Here is a 20417-nt window from a genome sequence, read left to right on the forward strand (position 1 = left end):
AGACAATATACCTAAAATACTACTACTGTAATTATGGTTGAGACTGCAGTATATTGTAACATATTACAAAAACACAGCTGAATCAATAATGTGACACTGTTAAAGACTGCCCTGCATTATTCTGACCAAAATAGTTTTCTTTTCTAGGATCGTATTAATGCCTTGATTCACCAAGAATTCAAGGAAACACTCATTCCAAACTGGGATCAGTCAAGAGGCTCAGAGCACATAGTAAGAAATACACTGTGATTATTTTATCATTTGAAACCATTTGATAATGTAGCCCTCTGCACTATCAGTGTTGCAAAGGCTAATATTGTGTTAACAAGTGCAGTAGGACACTCACGTCTGGGTCTGCATGAGCGGCATGCTGGTGGTCTCGTAGTTGTCTGGATGAATGGGCGGGACCACCTCCCCACTCACAGGGTTGAAGACAGGCAGTGTAGACAGAGGCCAGGAGATCTCCCTGTTCTTCGACATGCTACGCAGCTCCTTTGTGGACTTCTGAATAGAGCTGTGGTGCACCAGCTGAATGCTGAGAAGACAAAGGAGATCAATTAAACATTATGAACATACATACTGCATCATACATACTGAACAAGCATGCTTCACAATATAGGAGAGGCGCAAAGAAAATATTCAAGTTCATGTTTAAGTTGCTATGTTACACCATACAACCTATGGAGCATGTAAACGCTGAGAAACGAATGTGCTGAGTCATCTCTGGTCACATCATTTGCTCTCTCATCACATTGCCACATCCCCTCTATCTCATAAGCCACCATATTTCATATTCCTGTTCTTCTCACCCAAACCTAGTCGAACCTGTGATATATATCCGTTAGCACACCACTAGATTAGAACCTGAATCTGCCTCTTTAAGCAGCTTCCCCGACTGGATGACAACATGGTGTCTTTATGAATGATTGAGATGGATATGGAAATGTCACCATGAGGGAGGACTAAGAGAACAAAAAGTTGTGGGAAGGCAAATAAAACAAAAAGATTCCCCTGGCTGAAGAGAGATAAAAAGAGAAAGAGAAAAAAAACCAAAAAAAAACAAATAAAAAACACAAACCGAAGATAAAAGAAAAAACACAGGAGAGGAAACACTTACTCTGGTGTTTGCATGTTTCTTTTTTCCCTAGAAACAAAACAAAATGTCTGAATTAAATACTAATATTAATAGTTTAAAGACAACCACACAAAAGCGAATGGGGAGCAAGTCAAGGTCAAACAGAGGGAGGTGAAGAGGAGGTGGAGAGTGGAGAGGAGTGGAGAGGGGTGAGAGGGGGGTTGTGATGGGGAATCCTTCAGGCTGCAGTACCTCTGGTGATGAGTGAAAGGTAGGGAGGCACTGTGAACTGGACTGGCCATGTATGATATGGGGTGATGAAAAACGTATCCATTGAGATGGCTCTGATATGATAGATGGGAACCCTTGGACTGAGTGTGTTTGTACAAATGATTCAACAAAAAGTAATGGACCATAAAACTGCACGTTGGATGGGGATGATAAGCTGCTTCTTGGCAGGGAGGTAACCCTGTCCTATGGCCTCCACACTGCACCTCCAGTAACTATTGATCAATTAGGAATTCTAATTCTGAGATTATTTCATTGAATTGAATGAATTTCATTCATACTTAATTTCTCTCACATTGCCTGGCTATGAACATACTCAGTGTCATAAGTATAAACTGAAAATATGTTCAGGTATACAGGCATAAAACATAATGATTTAAATCATATTTGTAAAGTGACTACAATCTATTGACTGTTTGCTCCAGTTCAGGCATATATTCATCATGTTGTGTGTGGGGGTGTGTGATTTCTCTCTGAGAAGTAAGCACAGCGCACTTACACCCCTTCCCGGCGACAGCACATAGAATAACCCAGGATGATAAACAGGACCAGGGCGACGGCGGAGGGCACAGCCAACGTGACCAGGAAGTCAGTAAAATAGTCCCTACTCTTCAGCGACTCTGAGGGCGGATTGTACTCTCCGATGTCCGGTAGCACCCCTGTGCCTGGATCTGGACGGCTGTTGTGCACAGGGACAACCTTAGTGATGTCCACCTGAGGGACAGAGAGACCGAGAGCAGCATTAGTGCAGGCGGTTTGAAAATCTAAATTTGTACACTCTTAGCAAAAAGGGTTTTATATAGTAACAAAACAGGTTATTTGGCTTGTGACAATAGTGGAACCCTTTTTGGTGCTATATAGAAACCTTTTTAAAAAGGTTCTATATAGAACCTTCTGCAGCACATTCTCCATCTATCTGAAGAACCCTTCCACGATGCAAGAACATTTAAATCAAGCAAAGGGTTCTTTAAGTCTTCATGGCTCTATATAGAACCATTTTCTGGATTTAAAAAACCCTTGAAGTTAGGGGATTTGGAGACCTCTCTGGTGGAAATGTGTAATTGCATGCAACGTACCCAAGAACACTTTGTAACATCAGTCGTGCTTCAGAAAACATTTTTTCAGAATTCTGTGCAATAAATAAGGTCAGTGTTTAGAATATTCATACAATATAGGGATTAATTAGTTGATGAATTATTTAAAATGATTTAAAGTCGCAGCTAAAGTCAGGAGTCACCGGCCAATAGCAGTCTGACAGTTTGGGCTATTACTTAAAGTCTACATGAACTGGAAATCATGATTCATTTTCCTTCCACACTCTGACATATTTCCAAGTGAAACACAGAATCAGGAGTCTTTAAGCTAGATAAGCATTTTCGCTTGATGATAGGTGTGGGTGGCGGGAGGGGGAAGCAAAACACATTGTTTTTTCCCTGCCCACCGGTGCGCAGCCACACAAACAAAAATCAGAAGACACTTCTGAAGCAAGCAAATGTCATTACATTTTGATAAAATTATGAGAAAACAAGAATTTTGTCTTTTATATGGTATGATATGATGAACCGTGCTTAATATGACCAGAGACATGAACTAACAAAGTAAAAAAATGTCAATTCTAATCTGCGTTCGACTCAAATCATCACCACAGTGGCTTAAACACACAGCATTCCAGTTCCTTATAAACTATAATTTCTGTGTTGTTGACATTTTTTTAACGTCTACTAGAAAAACACAGGGCGGCACGGTGGCGCAGTGGGTAGCGCTGTCGCCTCACAGCAAGAATAGCCTGGGTTCGATTCCCGGGTCATTTCTGTGTGGAGTTTGCATATTCTCCCTGTGTCTGCGTGGGTTTCCTCCGGGTACTCCGGTTTCCTCCCACAGTCCAAAGACATGCAGTCAGGCCGATTGGACGTGCTAAAATTGCCCCTAGGTGTGAGTGTGTGTGTGACTGTGTATGTCTGTCTGTCTGCCCTGCGATGGACTGGAGACCTGTCCAGGGTGTATCCTGCCTTCCGCCCAATGACAGCTGGGATAGGCTCCAGCACCCCACCGCGACCCAGTAGGATAAGCGGTTTAGATGATGTATGTATAAGAAAAACACAGGTTTTATATCCACTTTTCATGTACAGTTACACAGTAAGGTTTCAAGGATTACAGAAACTACTACTGCTTTTATTAAGGATGGAGGTATGAGGCTCTTACCAGCGAGATCTTGCACCAGTCTATGTGAAACTGAGCTCTGAACTTTTTATCGCAGCTGATGACGGGCTCCATCTCCTGACTGCAGCGCAGCTGGTTTTGAGGGGTCTCCACCTCACGCAGGCACGACGAGAACTGCACGTCCGCTCCCACCATCACATACACTCTGGACACACCACGTACACACATTTCAGAGTAGTTCCTTCAACACAGTGCCCCTTATTCATCAAGGTTGTGTAAAAACAAGTGCAAATTGGAAGGCTCATACAAACTAATCTGTCTCTAATTTATGAAACAGTCTTACATCATAAAATGAGTCGAGACTTAAGTGCAACTGATGAATCAGCTTCAGTACATGGAAACCAGCATCCATTGTTTGCATACAATGAGTCCCAATTTACCCTCATATACATACAATTTACATGAGACGTCCTAATTCATGCAGATGAATTGGGACATGTAAAAAAAGGAGCCAATAAAAGCAACATACTCATAGCTCATGAGCCAGTGGTTTCTTTCATAAGCAGAGTTTAGGGGGAAGCAACAGAGCTTAAATAGTAGATTTTAAATGAATATAACCTGAAAAGAATAATATGTCTAATTTTTGTCCTCTAATTTTTATTTATAGTGGTGGAATGATGCAATTGTGTATTATGATTAATTGCCTAGACAACTGGCTGCTTGGGCTATATCAGACATAACTGAGATTAGTGTTTTTCCTCATCTAATGCTCTGAATTCAATTCACAAAGTCCTTGCTAATTAGCTGATGAGTTGAATGAAATGTGTTTAATGAGGCAGAACGCTGGAGTCTGCAGTGCTGTTGTCCAGCAGGTCTGGAGTCTGACATGTGGGTTAAGGATGTGCACTAATCTAAGTTTAAGAGCAGATATCCAGTAAACTGTGGGTAAGGAAAGAAAGTTACTTCAGCCAAAATGAATGTACGATTGGAAAGCTCAGGTGATTACTGTGGTGTTAAGAGGCTAAAAAATCAGCAGGACAAACATTTAGCAGCACGCAAAACAATACATTTGAAAACGTTTTATTATTCAACAATTGCCAAAGGAAATCAGTAGTTTTCATGTTGGATGAAATGAAGGCTGCATCTTCAGATGTGAGCGAAAAATACAGGTAACTGATACAATAGCGGAAGCTGATCTGGACTTGCTGTCTTTTCTCCTTAGTGGACGATGTGCTATCATGTTTGTTTATCAAAGAAATAGATTTTCATTGTTTCTGGGCCTGGATAAAATCAGCTAAAGTAGTTAGCCTAGTTAGCAATAAAGCTGCACTACATCTCAAGTTCATCCGTAATAAAACATCCTTAGCATCGCTGATGTCCAGGCACTCATGTTTCGAGGGGGCACATGTACTAAACATTAATAGATATGAGCAAAATAGTAACATGTTACAGTCTTGCTAAAACATAAAAGCAGGAATGGTTAACCGAGCACTCGGGTATCCATGCGCATAACTAGTGTGGGCTATATTATTACAGTAAAAGAGTCACTTCTACTACACTAGGCAATGGCAGCAACAAGGTGGGACCGTGGAGGGGGCACAGCCAGCCTAAACCAATCTCTGGTCCCCCTAGTGGCCCCCCTGACAAACAACCCCCCACCCTGTCGCACTTTCACTTTCACATTTGCCTTTAAGCGAAGAGCAGCTTGGCTGTCGGTGGTCAGCAGAACAATGGGCTAACCTCTCTAAAACTTCACGTGTTCATATTGATGTGCATGTAAATAAAAATACACCTTCCTTGCACTCCAGCACAGAATTCAAAACTCATCATTGTTCTGCATGAACCAGTCCGCTCTGTCACGGAACAGTCCTCTTTCACATGTGTAGCATAGAGGTCCTCTAGAACTGCTAGAAACTGTGATGACTGCATATCTAATTCTCAGTTGTTTGTTTATTCTAAACAACTGAAGGACTAATGAGCTAATAAGGCTCTAAGGCTGCAAATTCTAGTTTGCCTTTACAAACCTTGAAACTATATTATATTATATATTTTCTGTTGTTAGAGATACTTTGAGAAGGTTTTACAGAGCTTTTTGCGTTGCAGCTATGTGAAGAAAGCTCACCCTTCTTTCAGGTTGTTGATGGGCAGAGGTACACGGCCGCCCCGGTCCAGCGCTGAAGTGATGTTGATGGCATTCAGCCTCTCAGGCTGCCATACATTCTTCACAGCACCCAGAAAGTCTCCTAGCACCTCACTGGCTAACATCTCTTCCACATTCATGTTTTTTATGTAGAACTCTGCCTGGTAGGGCAACGGGAACTCTAACAGAGACAGAGAAAGAGACAGAGTAAGAGAGACTGCATTGTAAACAGGGTGTTCTTTCTGTATCTGAGCGCTTGGATGTAACCCAGACTGAGTGCTGTTTTAGCTTAAGAGTCAGCTGGTTAAGCAGTAGTGATGATATACAAGTGTGTTACAACAGAGAGTGAGCAGATGGCTGTCGACATCAGAGTGAGGTCATAGCCTGACCCAAACAGCTGTTTGACCTAAAGCCTAACATAAACTATAAATGCAGAGCTTTAAATCAGGCTGAATGTAGAGGAAACTCAATAATACATGTGAACAGTGAACACTGAAACTCTATATCTCACAAAAGGTACCTGAACCTAGTACAGAATGAAAGAATCTGTTTTCCTAAAGTCTAAAGAATTCTACCAATAGAATTTATATAAGCATAAATACAGTAATCACCATATAAGCAAGTCAACCCAACTCTTCTGATTTTCAAAATGTTTTGTTAAAGAAGGTGCCAATATTAACAATATCTAATACTTCATCACAGGATCTTACCTTCTGTACCCATGATGTTTATTACCAAGTTGTGCCTGGCAGTTTCGAAGGTGCGTCTGTTATAGGCAGTAATCTGCAACACACAAGGTGGAAAGTTTAAGTCCAGCTCAGAACAGCTTATGCACAGAGCACAATGCAGTAGATTCAAAGACACACAGTAACAGTGGGACAGAATTTCTGTGTGGACCTTAAGAAAACACACTTTTTTTTAAGTTAACCCTCAGTCTAGAGTTACAGTTGTATGAAAAATGATTGGGCACCCTGGTTGAATTTTGTTTTGTTGATTTTCTAAGAGAAAATATGTATGAATCCTCTACAGAGAACACACTTATGCACATTTTAACATGCAACTACTGTTTATTTGATGTATTTTACATACTGGGGAAAAAACACAAAATGTGACTTGTGTTTTGCAGCAGATGAATAGAAACTGCACTAAAATTTGCAGAAAAATGTGACACTTAAGTTCATTTTCTTTCATGGTATGTTCTCACTTAGAAAATCAACGAAATATGTAATTTAACTGGGAGTATCCAAACCCTCACATACTATTGTATTACAGGTGTTCTGTTTTACCATTTAAATACTCTAGGATAATGACACAATTAATTATATAATCAGTTACATGATGAATTACATTTACATTCTGTGATGATACTTTTGGGGTCTTAACTTCTGTCTTTACGCAATTAGTTCTATTTAACAAAATGACAGAATGTGGCAAAAATCTTTCAGCAAAACAGAACTGTATGCGCAGCAATATCATAAATTTAGAAAAATAATAGCAAATCTACTCTTCTACTTACAACCTGTCATGGTTTCCCTGGTCTGTCTCTGCTCTTTTCTGTTCCTGCCACAGTCTAGTCTACCTGTCCCTAGCCATGTGCTTCTGTTGTTGTTTTTGTTCCTATCTCCTCCCTTGTCCCATCTCCCTGTTATCTGTCTCACCTGTGTGTAGTCTGTAGCCCTAACTTCATATTATTAGACCCAGTTGCTTCTGCTTTAAGTATTTATAACCCTGTGTTTGCTTGGTATCTTGTCTTGCATTGACAATTTGCTTCTGTTCTTTGCATCGCTACTTAATATTCATCCCTATGAAGGTTTTTTAGCTCGATATTTCTCTGTGTTTAAAATAATGACCAATGAGTGAAAAATAACTCAAATACATTTTTTCATGCCTTTGTTGTCCCTGTAGATAACAGCAATTTCTACTGGTTAAGTTTTATATTAGTGGTTTTTAAAATGTACTAATTTTTTAATGTATGCTGGTAACACATTGTTATAATCACTTAAAAAAGATCACTGTTAATTGAAAGACGTGAATGATGCATAAAACGTATATTGCGTCCCTGTAAATAAAAGAACAACAATTCTTCGAGCGTTCACTCACACACCTCGATGATGGTGGGCTTGCCCACGTGTTCTGCTGTTGGGGAGCCATAGAGGACTCCATCGCTGTTTGGAGTTCTCTGGATGTAGCGAAGCCACCCTGGTCTGTCTGGATAACCCTTCAGGTTGGTGTTAAAGGTGATTGGGTCATTGCTGGTGTCCCCTGTATTCCATTTTTAGGGAAAAAAGCAATAAAGAGCTAACTTGTTGTTTTGAAGCACTACTGAAGAAAGTAATGCTTTATTTATTTGATTCAAGCATGTACATCATTTCCATGTGAATAAATACATTACATCAAACAGTTATTGCCAAAAGTAAGGTGAAAGACAAAATTGTGTTCATATATTTTATTCATGTGGGAATGATGTACACATTTAAATCCAGTAAATTATGAATCAGGAAAAATGGATTTATTTTTAAGCGCAGGCCTTTCTTATGCTCTGCATTTTTAGCAGCTGTTCTATATCTGTGACCCAGTGCTGCTGCAGAACATGTCCTTCATGAAGATATTTCCAAGTATTTCATAAGATTAAGGTCAGTCAGAGGAAATGGACTCTGCACAGACCTTTAAGTGAATAACTGAGTAAAGGAAAGTGGGCAGAATAAGCATATAGTACCTGGCTTTGGATAGGGAGGAAATTCCCCTTTAAAATATTCTCTCTCCAGCACGTGGACGAACAGCACGCCAGCTGAAGGGTAGACGTTCCGGTCCGCGTGTGACCGGGACACGATGGTGACCACTGGGGCTTGAGAGTAAAGGAGAAAGAGGCAATTAACTGTGATCACTGTGGAAAGCCAAAAATCATCCAGAGCCTGCAGGCTACAGGGAAAACCAGCTGCACAAAGAAGAGCAGACAGGGACAATGATCTAAAACTAACAAAAAAATCAGAAATGCTGCACATTAGAAATGTTCCTGGTCCAACTACAAAAAAATGGCTGGCAAAATTTCACTGCTGATGATTACATTACAGAGCATTGCTGGTATTTTCCAGCATTTGGATGGAGGTTATTGTGAGCCTTACTAAGAAATATATTAAAAGAACAACAGAGAAAGCTTTCAGATAGTTTCCATTCTGTTCCAACAAATTGAGCTAGTTCTCTCTTCTCTCCTTCTCCTCCTCTCCTCATCAAACTGCTGATGTGTGATGAGTATATACTGGCACAGACTGACTGCCATTACATGGTCCAGATGGAAGCTAATGATGTGTCTCCAATACATGTATCTATATACAGTAACTGCAATCATTCACTCAGAAAATGCTGAATTGTATCTCAGAAGAGGACAAGAAAAAATGAAATCCAATTCTATAACAGATCAAGGACTGAATTTATTAGATCTGGCATGCATAAGCAGGGTTGGGTGATATGGCAAAAACCTGATATTACTTAAAGACATTTTCACGATACATAATACGGATCACAATATTTTGATACACAGACACCAGTAGTACCACATTTTAAAAACATCATTGAAACTACCTGAAATTTAATTAACATTACACATACTCTGCTGCACTAAATCCAGTTAAAGGACTAATTATGCTCTCTTTGAAATGAAACAGACACTATCCATAACACGCTCAGAAAAGCACATCTTCTATCACAATAAAAATGTATCATGACAAGTACTGATGAGTTTTAGTGCTTTTTTCTTTTCCAATACTGATATTGAAACCTTGAGTATCAGCCAATAACGATACTGAAACATTTTTTTTCTTTAAAAACAAATATGCTTTAAAATTAGCAGTTTTTAATTACAGCACTTCCCTTTATATGAGCATCTAAAAGTAGGCTATCATCCTCAGACCACCAAACAATCTACTACCCCACAGGAAGAAATACACCGCTAACAACATGACAGTACACAGTAAAAGGTTTTCCATGCACATCCTTTATGTGACTCCTAAAGATCTGAATGGAAAAAAACGTGCATGTAAAAGCCAGAAATTTGAAAAATGTCTAAACATTACAAAAGAAATTTTTAAGCTTCGATGAGGTGGAAAACTGGTCTATCGATAAAGGAGAGATGCAAAAAACACTGATTTCCAAAAGTATTGATTCAGCAGGAAAACTCATGTTTGGCACGACGTCTTTCTCAGTACTATTTGCCCCACTGCTGTTTGCAGGGGTTCAGTGGCTAATGGCAAATTGTGACAGCCCAAAATTCAGCCCTCATTAAATGGGCTTCTGCCCATTCTGCCTGTCAAAATGCCACGTTCTGGAATTTTGCACAAAACAAGAGCTGACGTAAACACTGATTAATTGACGTTCTTTTACTGACTTTTCAGAAATTTTAAAATCTTAAAATTTGCAAAACATTTGAATGGAAACCCCACTAATGTATGTGTGTGCTATTTCAAGCCACATTTGTTACAGTACTGGATCTGATTTTTTCCTTCCGATATCCTATCCAGCATTTTCTGCTAATATCAGTCCGATAACACTACAAATCAATACGGTGTCAATGTATCTATATTCTTTTGTTCCTTTAGAGCAGGTGTGTGTTTCTCTAGGCATTGTACTCTTAGATGGCCCTCTTAAGTAAGTGCTTTAGTTAAAAATATCTTATTTTTAAGCTTAGATATTTTTAAAGAAAAATATCTTATTGGTACTCAAGGTTTTAGGTTTGTTACCAGAAAAGGTGGAAAGTGGTGCCATCTCTAACCCGCTCATTCTTAGGAGAACTACAACAGTTGTTCTACTATTCATAAGATATTCTGTTTTCATGTTTGTGTGAATCTTATCAGTGGCATTGTGCCTGTTGGATAGCAGGGCTGCGAGACACAATCTCCAGACACATTCCCACCAGCTCTGCTGTTCTGTACAGTCTCATGTGCCAAAGCACCTCCCAAAACCATCCATGAAAGAGGCATTTAACACCATTTATTTTGGTTAGATGCTTAAAGAAGCTACACATACAAACAAACAGTCATTCTTTCCTCAGGATCCATTTCAGGGTAAAGTGTCAGTCCTTGAAATGGTTTACTTTAGACTGCCAGTGGAGGCGTTGTGTGCCACTCCTCTTTGCAGCTTCTCCTTCATCTCCTTTCACTGCCTTGTTCTCCTCTCTCCTCCCGTCCGTGGGTGGGAGCTCATTTTAATCACCACGGGGAAGAGCGCTGGACTGAGGAAAAACTGCAGCACAGGGCCTCCAGACCCAACACAAAACAGCTCACAGCACACATTACCACCCACTACAGCAGAGCTGCTTTGGGTAAGCTATTCTTACACCCATAGTACAAACATCATTTCATGAGTGTTAAAATAGTTAGGTGTAAGAGAAGCTAAAAACACTCAAAATCCACACTCTGAGTTAAAACGACAACAGATTAGGCATAAAGACTGTGTTAACACAAAAATGGCATCCTATCCTACATTTTTAGAAGTATGTTACTAGAAATCTAAAAAGGGCAAATCACATATAGACAACCAATTCCTGCTCGTCTCAAATATACAAACCAGAATAGCCACTCAGAAACAACAGTCTTTGTTAGGGCTGGGTGCTGTTCAGATTTTTTGGATTCCTAGTCCTGACACATCAGGGTTAATAACATGCATCTTTCTGCAAGCTTTCTAGGGACCATTCCATATTATTTTTTAATTAATCTAATCAAATAAAATGCTAATGAGTAATGTGAGGTGAAAGATGAGGGCCGAGAAACCCCTGCTTTGAAAACAATCACGTCTTTTTATTCACAAAGATAAAAAAGAGATAAAACAGACAAAACAAGTGCAGCTTTCTTGATATCAAAAAATCATGTTCAACTATCACAGTAAAAAATCGCACACTGGCTGCTGGGAAAAGGGGTTAGGAAGCCAACCAGTAGCTGAGATTTTGGAACAGGCGTGCTTACTGGCTCACAGACTGATGAGACCAAACACAGAACTTTGGAAGGATGTGGAAGATACGCTATAAAAATGAAATACTTTGGTCAGTACCTTAAAAATATTAAATTTTAATACCCAGTCCCAGTCAGTGCTGTTGTGAATGGCCATACGGACAAAAATGAACTGCAGATATTTTCACAATGCTAATGCTAATCCTAAAGTGTATCTAGTAAGTTACTGACCATCAAAATGACCACTCCAACCCACAAAACAGCAGTGCTTCACTTGAAACGACCGACACTGTTCTACACGCCATCTTCTTCCTTCACAGAGCCACTTCTCCGAAACCGCAGCAGCTATAACAGCACTAAGGATGCAGTTCAAAATATCAAAAATCGCTGATGCTGAAAATTATTCCTTCATGTCTAAAGGAAAAGGCCTCCTAGAAATGTCATTAAGGTTCACTGGAAACAACAAAACACACTTACATACAACATAAACACACAAGAGACTGCTGAATAGCTGAATCACAAATGGTTTTACTAATGGCTATAAGTAAGGTCAAGTATTGATTTGTTTTTTCCCTGGCTGCACATGTGTCTGAAGATGTGTGCTGGGAATTGGCCCCTCGTTTACTGTGTCCACTTTAATGTGTCCATCTCAAGCACAGAAAGTTAGCCAATACACCATGCCATGGGGGCTGTAAAACAATCAGATGGGCCGATAACTGCACAAGCACAAGGCCGTGTGAAGGTGATGAACTCCACCCTATTCTAATGGATCATCCATTAATGGTTAATGCAAAACCATTTGCCACAGGCGAATGTGGAAGTGGAAACACACACATACGCATTCACTCTGCAGAATCGAGGCAAGTGCTGCAGTGGAAATGGCTAACTCTAGTTTATGCTTTTATGGGTCGACCTTGACCGGGTCTTATGGAGTGGGCCATTACGTGCCTCAGGAGAACGCGCATACCCGCTCTCTTGGTGCCACAGCCGGGGATGTCGTACTGAAGTGCCGAATCAGCTTTGCGCTGGTTTCTCTTTTCCGGTCAGGGGGAACTCATGCGCTTCAACCATTCAAGCAGAGAGAAGCAGAGGCTTATGGGAATCTGCTGAGATTCTAGACATTGCCTTATCTGTTCAAAGTACTCTTTCCTGGAAGTGAAAGTTACCCACAGAGCTGGGTCAGTCTGCTGTCACTAGGCAGCTGCCAGGAGCCATGAAGGTGCAGAGAGAGAACCTCCGGTCCACAATCTGAACATACATCAGACTCAGGTAACTGAATTTCTGCACCAGATTTGTGGGACAATCTGTTGTACTTAAATGTGAAAACCTTATCCCTAATGACTAAAGCCATACGTATGGTATGGCCAGCCTAGTTTATCGAAGCTTGCTATGAACTGATTGTAATGCATTAGCAGCAATACATTTTAACATAGTGATGAGAGTCAAATTTTCAAAAGCCCCTCCACACTGTATCCATACACAGTGTGTGAGATATTGCTTACAGTTTTTACAGGTTTATTTGTGTAAAAGGAGAACAGGACAGTAAAAGGTGACTATTCAGCAGTTTCCCAAGTGTTATAAGGTCAAAAAGCTCTGCACATAAAACAGCTGAGCCCAGCTGTGTGCCAGTGTTATGAGGAGGGGAATAAAAAGGGGGTCACACGAAACAAACCGGCTCACTCACCGCTCCTATGAGTGGCGGATCTCTGTGTGGAGTCGCCTAAAGCCTGGATCTGACTATGGCCTTTACAGATTTTGACAAGGACATAATGGACAACAAAACATATAAAGCAAGCACGTAGCCACGTTCATGAAAAAAATGACTCTCAACAGATTCTTATGCAATATAAGCCAGTTTTATTTTACACTGTGCATTAAGCTATCCGAACATCTACCAACCTAGAATCGTTAAATCCAACACTAGTCAGGTCGAAGTGACATCATTCTGTAAAATCTGGGCTTTAAGCTAACGTTAACAGGAAAACATCATTCTGTCTCCCTGTAGCAGTTAACGTTAGCAGGAACCCTGGCAAATATGTACTAATGTTACATCTTTTTAACTGTCTCAGAGACTCAATGTTTTTCTGTCAGCTCGCACTCATGAGATGAGTGATAATAACTGATCTGCGCTGGAGCTAATCCGTTACGTTAGTTAGCCAGCTAGCTACCGTTAGCCTGCTAGGATTCAAAGGGGAAAAATGGCGTTTTTTGTTAATATCAAATGGCTCAAATGGTCACATACCTAGAATAAGCCACAAGAGAACCCCCACCGAGTCCATGGCTTTTAGTCGCGATGAGTATTTACATGACAGGTGTGATTTTTCGCCTGTGCTAGCCGCACTCCTTCAGCCATAAGCATCCCCCTCGCTGCTGCAGCCCTATTGCCTCCCTCCGCCTCCGCCTCCTCCCTGGAGCACAAATACACACTCATACACTCTCTCTCATACACACACACGATGCACACCCACACCGAACATCTGGCGCAGATGCTGGAAAATCAGAAGCACCGTTTCTGCGAGGTTTCTAAGATTGAAAGCCGGAGCGGACAACGCCCAACCCCGCCTCACCGCACCGAGCACAGCAGAGCCATTACTCACAGCTCTGTAGAAAGAGAAAAGCTGCAGACCACGTTTTGCTGTGTCCCTGTTCTGTTGATTAAAGTATCCATGTCCTACATTTTCCCTGTATTTTCTTTGTGATGTCCAACAGTGATATTGGTGTGTTTTTGTACCATGACCATTTTCCAAACTTCCCAGATAGCAGACAGTTCTGGGCCAATTCTGGCTTTCATAAGCGAGTATGAATGTTAGGCATGCGGGCCAGAATAGGACCAAATCCTGTACAACTTCAAACGGTTTTGCCTCGTATCTATATTTGTGTACCAAATCTGGCGTGAATGTTGTGAACCAACAGTGTAGTTGGGCAAGGTTTGGGCCACATACATTAGCTCTACTTAATTTACACTGTGTGGGCCAGATCTGGGCAGAGGACCCACGTATACTGCGCCTGTACAAACACAAGGATGTGGCCCACAAATGGGCCAGATCAATTTTGCTATCTGGGTTTCTTTATCCCTTAGAATTAAACAGGTACCATGCCTTTAAGACTGATATATGTAAATGAGCTACGTTCTAATTGGTTGCCCTGTATTAGGCTTCACTCAAAAAGCAATCTGTTCCGAAACACTCCTTGTAACTTCAGTGTGAATGAGCAGAGCTGTCTTGCTATATCCTGATTAGGTAGATAAATGTAAATGTGTTGGTCTTTTTGACATCAAAAAAACAATGAACTAAAAATAGGCTGGCTTAGTTTCCATGTAGTGAAGTTAAAGGCACATTCTTTACCATCATTTATGTTACATCAAACTCTGTCATTTCAATGTCATTAGTTTTCCATAATGTTGGCTTTTTAATAAACAGAATGTTACAGTTGAATAACAGATACATTAAGTATCATAAAATAACATAAGCAAGAATATAGACCATTCTATTCTGTTGTCATGCCATGTCATTCTAACAAAAATGACATCAACGGCAACAACAATAATGACAATAAAAATAATCACGTTCTATTATTCTAAAAAATAATTATTATATAAATAAAAAGACACATTTAGAGGTGCAGCTCCTCCCTTTTTAGTGCTATTGAAATGTCACTGAGCCGAAATATTCTCTCAGGTCCATAACCCCTCCCCCAGGACATAAGCTCTAAAGCGGACAATGCAATAAGGTCTGTTATAATGTATTCAACCCCCTGTGGTGTGGCTGAGAAGACAGATGGTCATGCAAAGCGTCCTTTGCACCATGAGCAATGCTCCACAACTGGACAGGGCAAAAGGGGGCCAATGTGATACAGGCCTAATGATACACAGAAAAAATATTATAAGCTCACCAGTAAAAGAAATAGAAAACTTTAGCTGTTCAAACCTTTTTCATCAAAACTATTGTAAAACTGTGTATCAGGCACCAGACACCGTATTCAAAGCCATTTCATGTAATAACCTTCTGCAGTGTAGCTTTTAGAGGCTTTTAACTATTCAGACGTCTGATTTCTATCATCAGCACTGTGAACAATTGTGATTCGGTAGGTTTCTCTAGAACGGAGTGTTTTACATCAAACCACTCTGAATGACTGAATGAATGTTTCTATTTTAACTATTTAATTATGCATAAATTTTGCAAAATTGGTGGAATTCCCCTTTAAGCATTTGCACAGATTCATACATGTGAATTGTCTTCATCTTCAACTGGTGGGAGTGCAACCTTTCGCTTTTCCCCCTCTTGTCCTTAATCTACAGCCCATTTCCTGTGGTAATAGATACAGCTGTTTTATGAGTCTGAATATAGCGGCTGCAAAATTGCACAGGCCTGTTCTATACAAGCCCTAGGAAAACACACAAATGCACACTTAATTATTTTTAGGTTGCTAGGCAACATGCTCTACGTTGGCAGGAGTAGGAGGGGAAACATGCAATACCCTCCAGTGGAGTAACTCGGTTTACCACATGTATCTGTCTGTTATTCAGAACACTATTTTGTTTTTGGCAATTTTATTATTAAAAAGGTACCTGGTTCACGCATTTTGTTGTTGTAACAGTCACACTCTATGATACGCATAAACATGGAGTTTGTCAACACACAGAAAAGGCTCTTAAGCTGCTTTCAGTAGCTGCCCAGCACTACTAGCTCACCACATCTAGTGGAAAGACTAAACATTGACTTCAGCTTTGAATGAAATTCATGATAAATCGAGAAGATTGAGCTCTGGTGCTCTGGTTAACTTTAAACATATACATTACAACAGCATCTTTCTTGCTGTCCTTGTTCTTCCTAGAAGTGTATCACATACACTTCCTCTCAAAACTCCCATTCACAGTTCACAGCTTTTTCAAGCCAATCACATGCCTGTCACCCCCCACTCCCCCACCCCCAGGCTTCAGGCAGAGAGCACCACTTTCATCCATTCCTCTTATTTTTTCACGCAAAGGCATCCACCCTTATGAAGAAGTTCTACAGTAAAACTACAGGGATTTACATAGCATTTCAATAAGAATCTTACAGTAAATTCAGACAATTACTGTATAGTTTACTATAGGATACTACACATATACATTGCTGCAAGACTTTGCAAGGGCAGGATAAACTTTTTGTGTTTTGGTGATATTTTATGTCAGACTCATCATGCATAGCAATATACCCATATAAAAAACCTATAGTATTACAAGTATTTCTACAGCACTCCTATAAGAATCACATAATAAATTCTTATAGTAAGTTACTACAATTGGTATAGTTTATATAGGGTACTTCACAAGTGTTGTAGATTACTGTGCTACAGGAATATTATTCAGAGGCGAAAATACACACTATATCGTTTTACAAATATTATACAGCACTACAGAAATCTTTTAATTGCATAGAGAAGAGAAAACCTATGCTCCTCTGAATCTTATTTTACATCAGTCTTATCTATAAAACATGAATGTGATAAAATGGGTGGTGAAACAGCGTTTTTTTAGCTGAAAATGTTCATGAAAACAGCATATGTGATATTTTAATGAACTCTTACAGACGTAAACATGAAAAAAAAACTGAAATTCCTGGTTGCAGCATTAACGTTACTGTACCACAGCCTTAGCTCTCACGCTGTTTTCTTTGCCAGACTGCGGTTTGGTGGAGCGCCCCCCCTCCTCCCCCCGCCACAGATTATTGGAACGAACCATTCTCTTGTAAATAAGGTTGTACACCTGTCACATGGACCAGGCGCTTTAGTGAAAAATCAGACTTATAGACACGAAACCCAGTGGCGTTAGCACGTGAACACACTGTTAAAGATTTATCAGCGAACATAACGAGTGCTGTGTGGTTTTTAAAGGTGTTACGGTACCAGCTGCTGTGTTTGGACCCCCCTATTGGGCGAATGGCGGCATCACCCCACAGCCTGCAATGGCGTTGGCTGGCCGTATGTGTGTGGAGCCCGGCTTGTGTGTCAGATTGTTCAATGGTATGCTGAAGGACTCGGTGTCGGTGGCGGAGTCCCAGTGGTCTGAATGAAAATGATGTTTAGCCTGCGTCGTAGGGATGCGAGTCGCCCATTTTCGTCTGACTGACCACTTCAAGCGGGAATACGTCTCTGTTTCTGCGTGAGGGAACTGATAACGGCATCAGTTTTCGGACCTAAAGAGAGAGAGAGAGAGAGACAGAAAGAGAGGACGTAAGTGACCCTTTTGTTTTGAACATAGTAGCACAGCAGAGGAGTTGGGCAACAGTTACTTCTGCTTTTGAAGTCGTTTTCCTGTGGGTTCAGTTGAGCTATGATAAAATTTTAACAGACTTAACGTTGTATATCTCCAGTGTGGATGTAAAGGCTTAATAGACAGAGCTGTCAGTTATCCAGGCGACGGACGGATATAGCCTCTATGGTTTCAGCCTTACCTTTATAATGCGTCGTAGTTGTCTTAATTGGGCAGCATACACGTTTTTAGACCTTAAATGAGCAGGCTGGATATAGCCTGTAGTCTTATTAGCTCATTCCAACGGCAGTATCATTTTTATCTTCCTTCCAAGCTCGTGTTTTGCTTTTGCTGAATGGTGCAGTTTTGCATCTCTGCATTCAGCTGCTGAGCTACTGTCCAATTCCAGCCTTTTCTTTACATTGCTTATGTGTGCCCTTTCATTGGTCTGGTCGTTTAAAGAAATGGAAGATGCCAGTTCCAGTCACCTGCTCTTTATTATGAACATTAATGGGGTGATTTATGCTAAAGGCTTGACATAAAAGCTTATAGAGTCTAATGCATGAACCTAGCAGAAATCTGTATGTTAGTAAGAGCCAGGCTTGTTTCTAAGTCACAGAGATCTCCATCGATAAAGATACCCACCCATCTGGGCTTCGGCATCGCAACAAAAATATTCCTCTGTCCCTCATGGCATACTGATGATTACGCAGGACAGTCTGGCCCGGGGCGGTGGGCAGTCACACACATAAGGACACCTTCCCTCGCCTTTTGGCTAGAAGAGTATTCTTATTACGAATTCATCCCTGTACTTGCTGTCTGTGTTGAATAATGTGTGATCACAGCACATGCTTCTTAAAATAACCACGAATGCCATTTTGTTGTGCTCAGGAAGCAAGCTCTGTTACATCAGTGTGCACTCAATGAATTAGACTGCACCAAGTGCTTTTGTGAAAGATAGCCCTACCCTCCCGGGATCACTGTGCTATTAGTGTATTGATACAGTGCTGCTGTTTGCTTAGAAACATCTAATTGCACAGTATAATGAAGAAAGCCTTTTACATACCTTGTAAACACATTCCACGTCTAATGCACACTTTTTTTTTTATTCTAGGCTACTGTGAAGCCACTGAACAGAATGTGATTCTGAATCACGTAAAAAGACATTTAGGGATGCTACTGCACATTTGAGAGCAAGTATTTCCTCCGTCGTTGAGGCTAAGATGCTGAAGACGGAGGCCTCAGCAGAGAGGACTAACTTGAGGAGTGCCTCTCCGCACAGGAATGCCTACAGAGCAGAGTTCCAGGCTCTGAAGAAGGCCTTTGACCAGCCCAGGCAGGATGGTGACCCCAAGCTCAAGGATCCGGAGCGGGTCAGGCAGCCCAGGGGTCGGCAGTATGGCGCCCACGTCAGCCGGATCAAGGACATGTTCATGCAGATGGGCACTGACAATGCAGGCTCGGGCAAGACGCGCACAAGGGACGAGACTTCTCCACAGAAACTCACCAAGCCGACCAACTTTGTCAACAGAGCAGATGGTTCGGTGATCAAGCTTCAGCATGGTGAGAGAAGCGGCGGCGGCGGCCACACCTCCAAGTTCTCAGAGACGAGGAAGCTCTTTGAGCAGAGCTCCAGAGATACGTCCCAGTCTCCTGTGTACTCTTACGGCAGAGATAAGAGGGGTTCACATGAGCACCTGGATGACTGGAGGGGGGCGCGGTCCAACAGGGGCAGTACAGACTCTTTGGATAGCCTTTGCTCACGAACGGAGGCTTCTTCGCCCACCGTCAGCCAGCTTAGTGCTGTGTTTGAGAATTTAGACCAGCAAGGCTCTGGATCCTCTGTCAGGAGAAGCCATGGGGGTGGACGTGCTCTGTATTCCCCAGACAGCTCGCTCAGACATGGGGAAGCCAGTGAAGATGACACCAGTGCCCGACAGTCTCCTTCAAGAGGGATGTACAGGACCCGTGTTGGGAGCAAGCACGCCCTTCCAGTTTCATCCTCCTCAGAAGATCTTCTTAGCCCCAGCCCTTTATCAGAGGTGGTAGAACAGCCTAAGGCAGTGCAGGAGAAGAAGCTCCAAGAAAGGACTGTGGCAGAGAGCGATCATGAGGAGACTGTGGATGGATTGAGCGAGCAGAAGCAGGCAGAAGATGCTGCTGGAGTTTGCACAAACTCTATTCAAGCCAGTAACGCTACAGTCAATGACAAACCACAGGAGGATACTGACTCTGCAGCCAATAAGGTGCAGAAAGATGCAGAGGAGGGTGTCAAAGACAAGTCAAGCCGGATTACGGGGGATCAGATGGAGGAGTCCAATGAGGAATACTGTGGCAACGAGAGGGTTATTTTCAATGCAGATGGGGATGCTTGCTACCAGGGATGGGGAGAAAGCTGCACCGACTTGGAGGATGATTTGTATGGGGATGATGAGGTTAGCTATGACCCTGGATCAGAGATAACAGAAATTCCTGGTCTCCCAGAGGAGCCGAAGGAGGATATTCCTCAACGGCGGAAAATACAATTCAGCACTTCCCCAATAACAGTAAGTTTAACCCCATATCTTTACACTGTAGTCTCCA

The 20417-nt window shown here is 41.4% G+C and overlaps 2 protein-coding genes across 9 annotated transcripts in view; one reads left to right on the top strand and one right to left on the bottom strand.

The window, feature by feature from the left end:
- sgce (sarcoglycan, epsilon) overlaps positions 1 to 14171 on the bottom strand; it is a 17500-nt gene extending 3329 nt beyond the window's left edge. Inside the window, exons 1-10 of one of the 4 annotated variants that reach the window (XM_036566458.1) lie at positions 13845 to 14171; positions 13287 to 13346; positions 8380 to 8502; positions 7768 to 7925; positions 6374 to 6446; positions 5646 to 5844; positions 3566 to 3728; positions 1863 to 2077; positions 1118 to 1144; positions 347 to 535 (exon numbers count right to left, since the gene is read on the bottom strand). In XM_036566458.1, coding sequence (XP_036422351.1) covers positions 347 to 535; positions 1118 to 1144; positions 1863 to 2077; positions 3566 to 3728; positions 5646 to 5844; positions 6374 to 6446; positions 7768 to 7925; positions 8380 to 8502; positions 13287 to 13346; positions 13845 to 13881 — 1244 coding nt within the window. In that variant the 5' untranslated portion in view covers positions 13882 to 14171. Of the gene's footprint in view, positions 1 to 346; positions 536 to 1117; positions 1145 to 1862; positions 2078 to 3565; positions 3729 to 5645; positions 5845 to 6373; positions 6447 to 7767; positions 7926 to 8379; positions 8509 to 13286; positions 13347 to 13844 lie in introns of all 4 variants that reach the window. The other 3 variants (XM_036566454.1, XM_036566457.1, XM_036566455.1) reach the window with 3 other exon arrangements.
- The window catches only part of ppp1r9a (protein phosphatase 1, regulatory subunit 9A), a 68379-nt gene continuing 60454 nt past the window's right edge, over positions 12493 to 20417 (top strand). For 4 of the 5 annotated variants that reach the window (XR_005007056.1, XM_036566449.1, XM_036566451.1 and 1 more), the window contains exons 1-2: positions 12493 to 12871; positions 18949 to 20380. Coding sequence is in view for 4 of the 5 variants with exons in the window: in XM_036566449.1 (XP_036422342.1) it covers positions 19058 to 20380 (1323 nt within the window). In the remaining variant the exon portion in view is untranslated. Of the gene's footprint in view, positions 12872 to 17547; positions 17816 to 18948; positions 20381 to 20417 lie in introns of those variants that run through there. The other variant, XM_036566450.1, reaches the window with a different exon arrangement.

Source organism: Colossoma macropomum, unplaced genomic scaffold (genome assembly GCF_904425465.1).
Source record: "Colossoma macropomum unplaced genomic scaffold, Colossoma_macropomum, whole genome shotgun sequence".
Classification (NCBI taxonomy): Eukaryota; Metazoa; Chordata; class Actinopteri; order Characiformes; family Serrasalmidae; genus Colossoma; species Colossoma macropomum.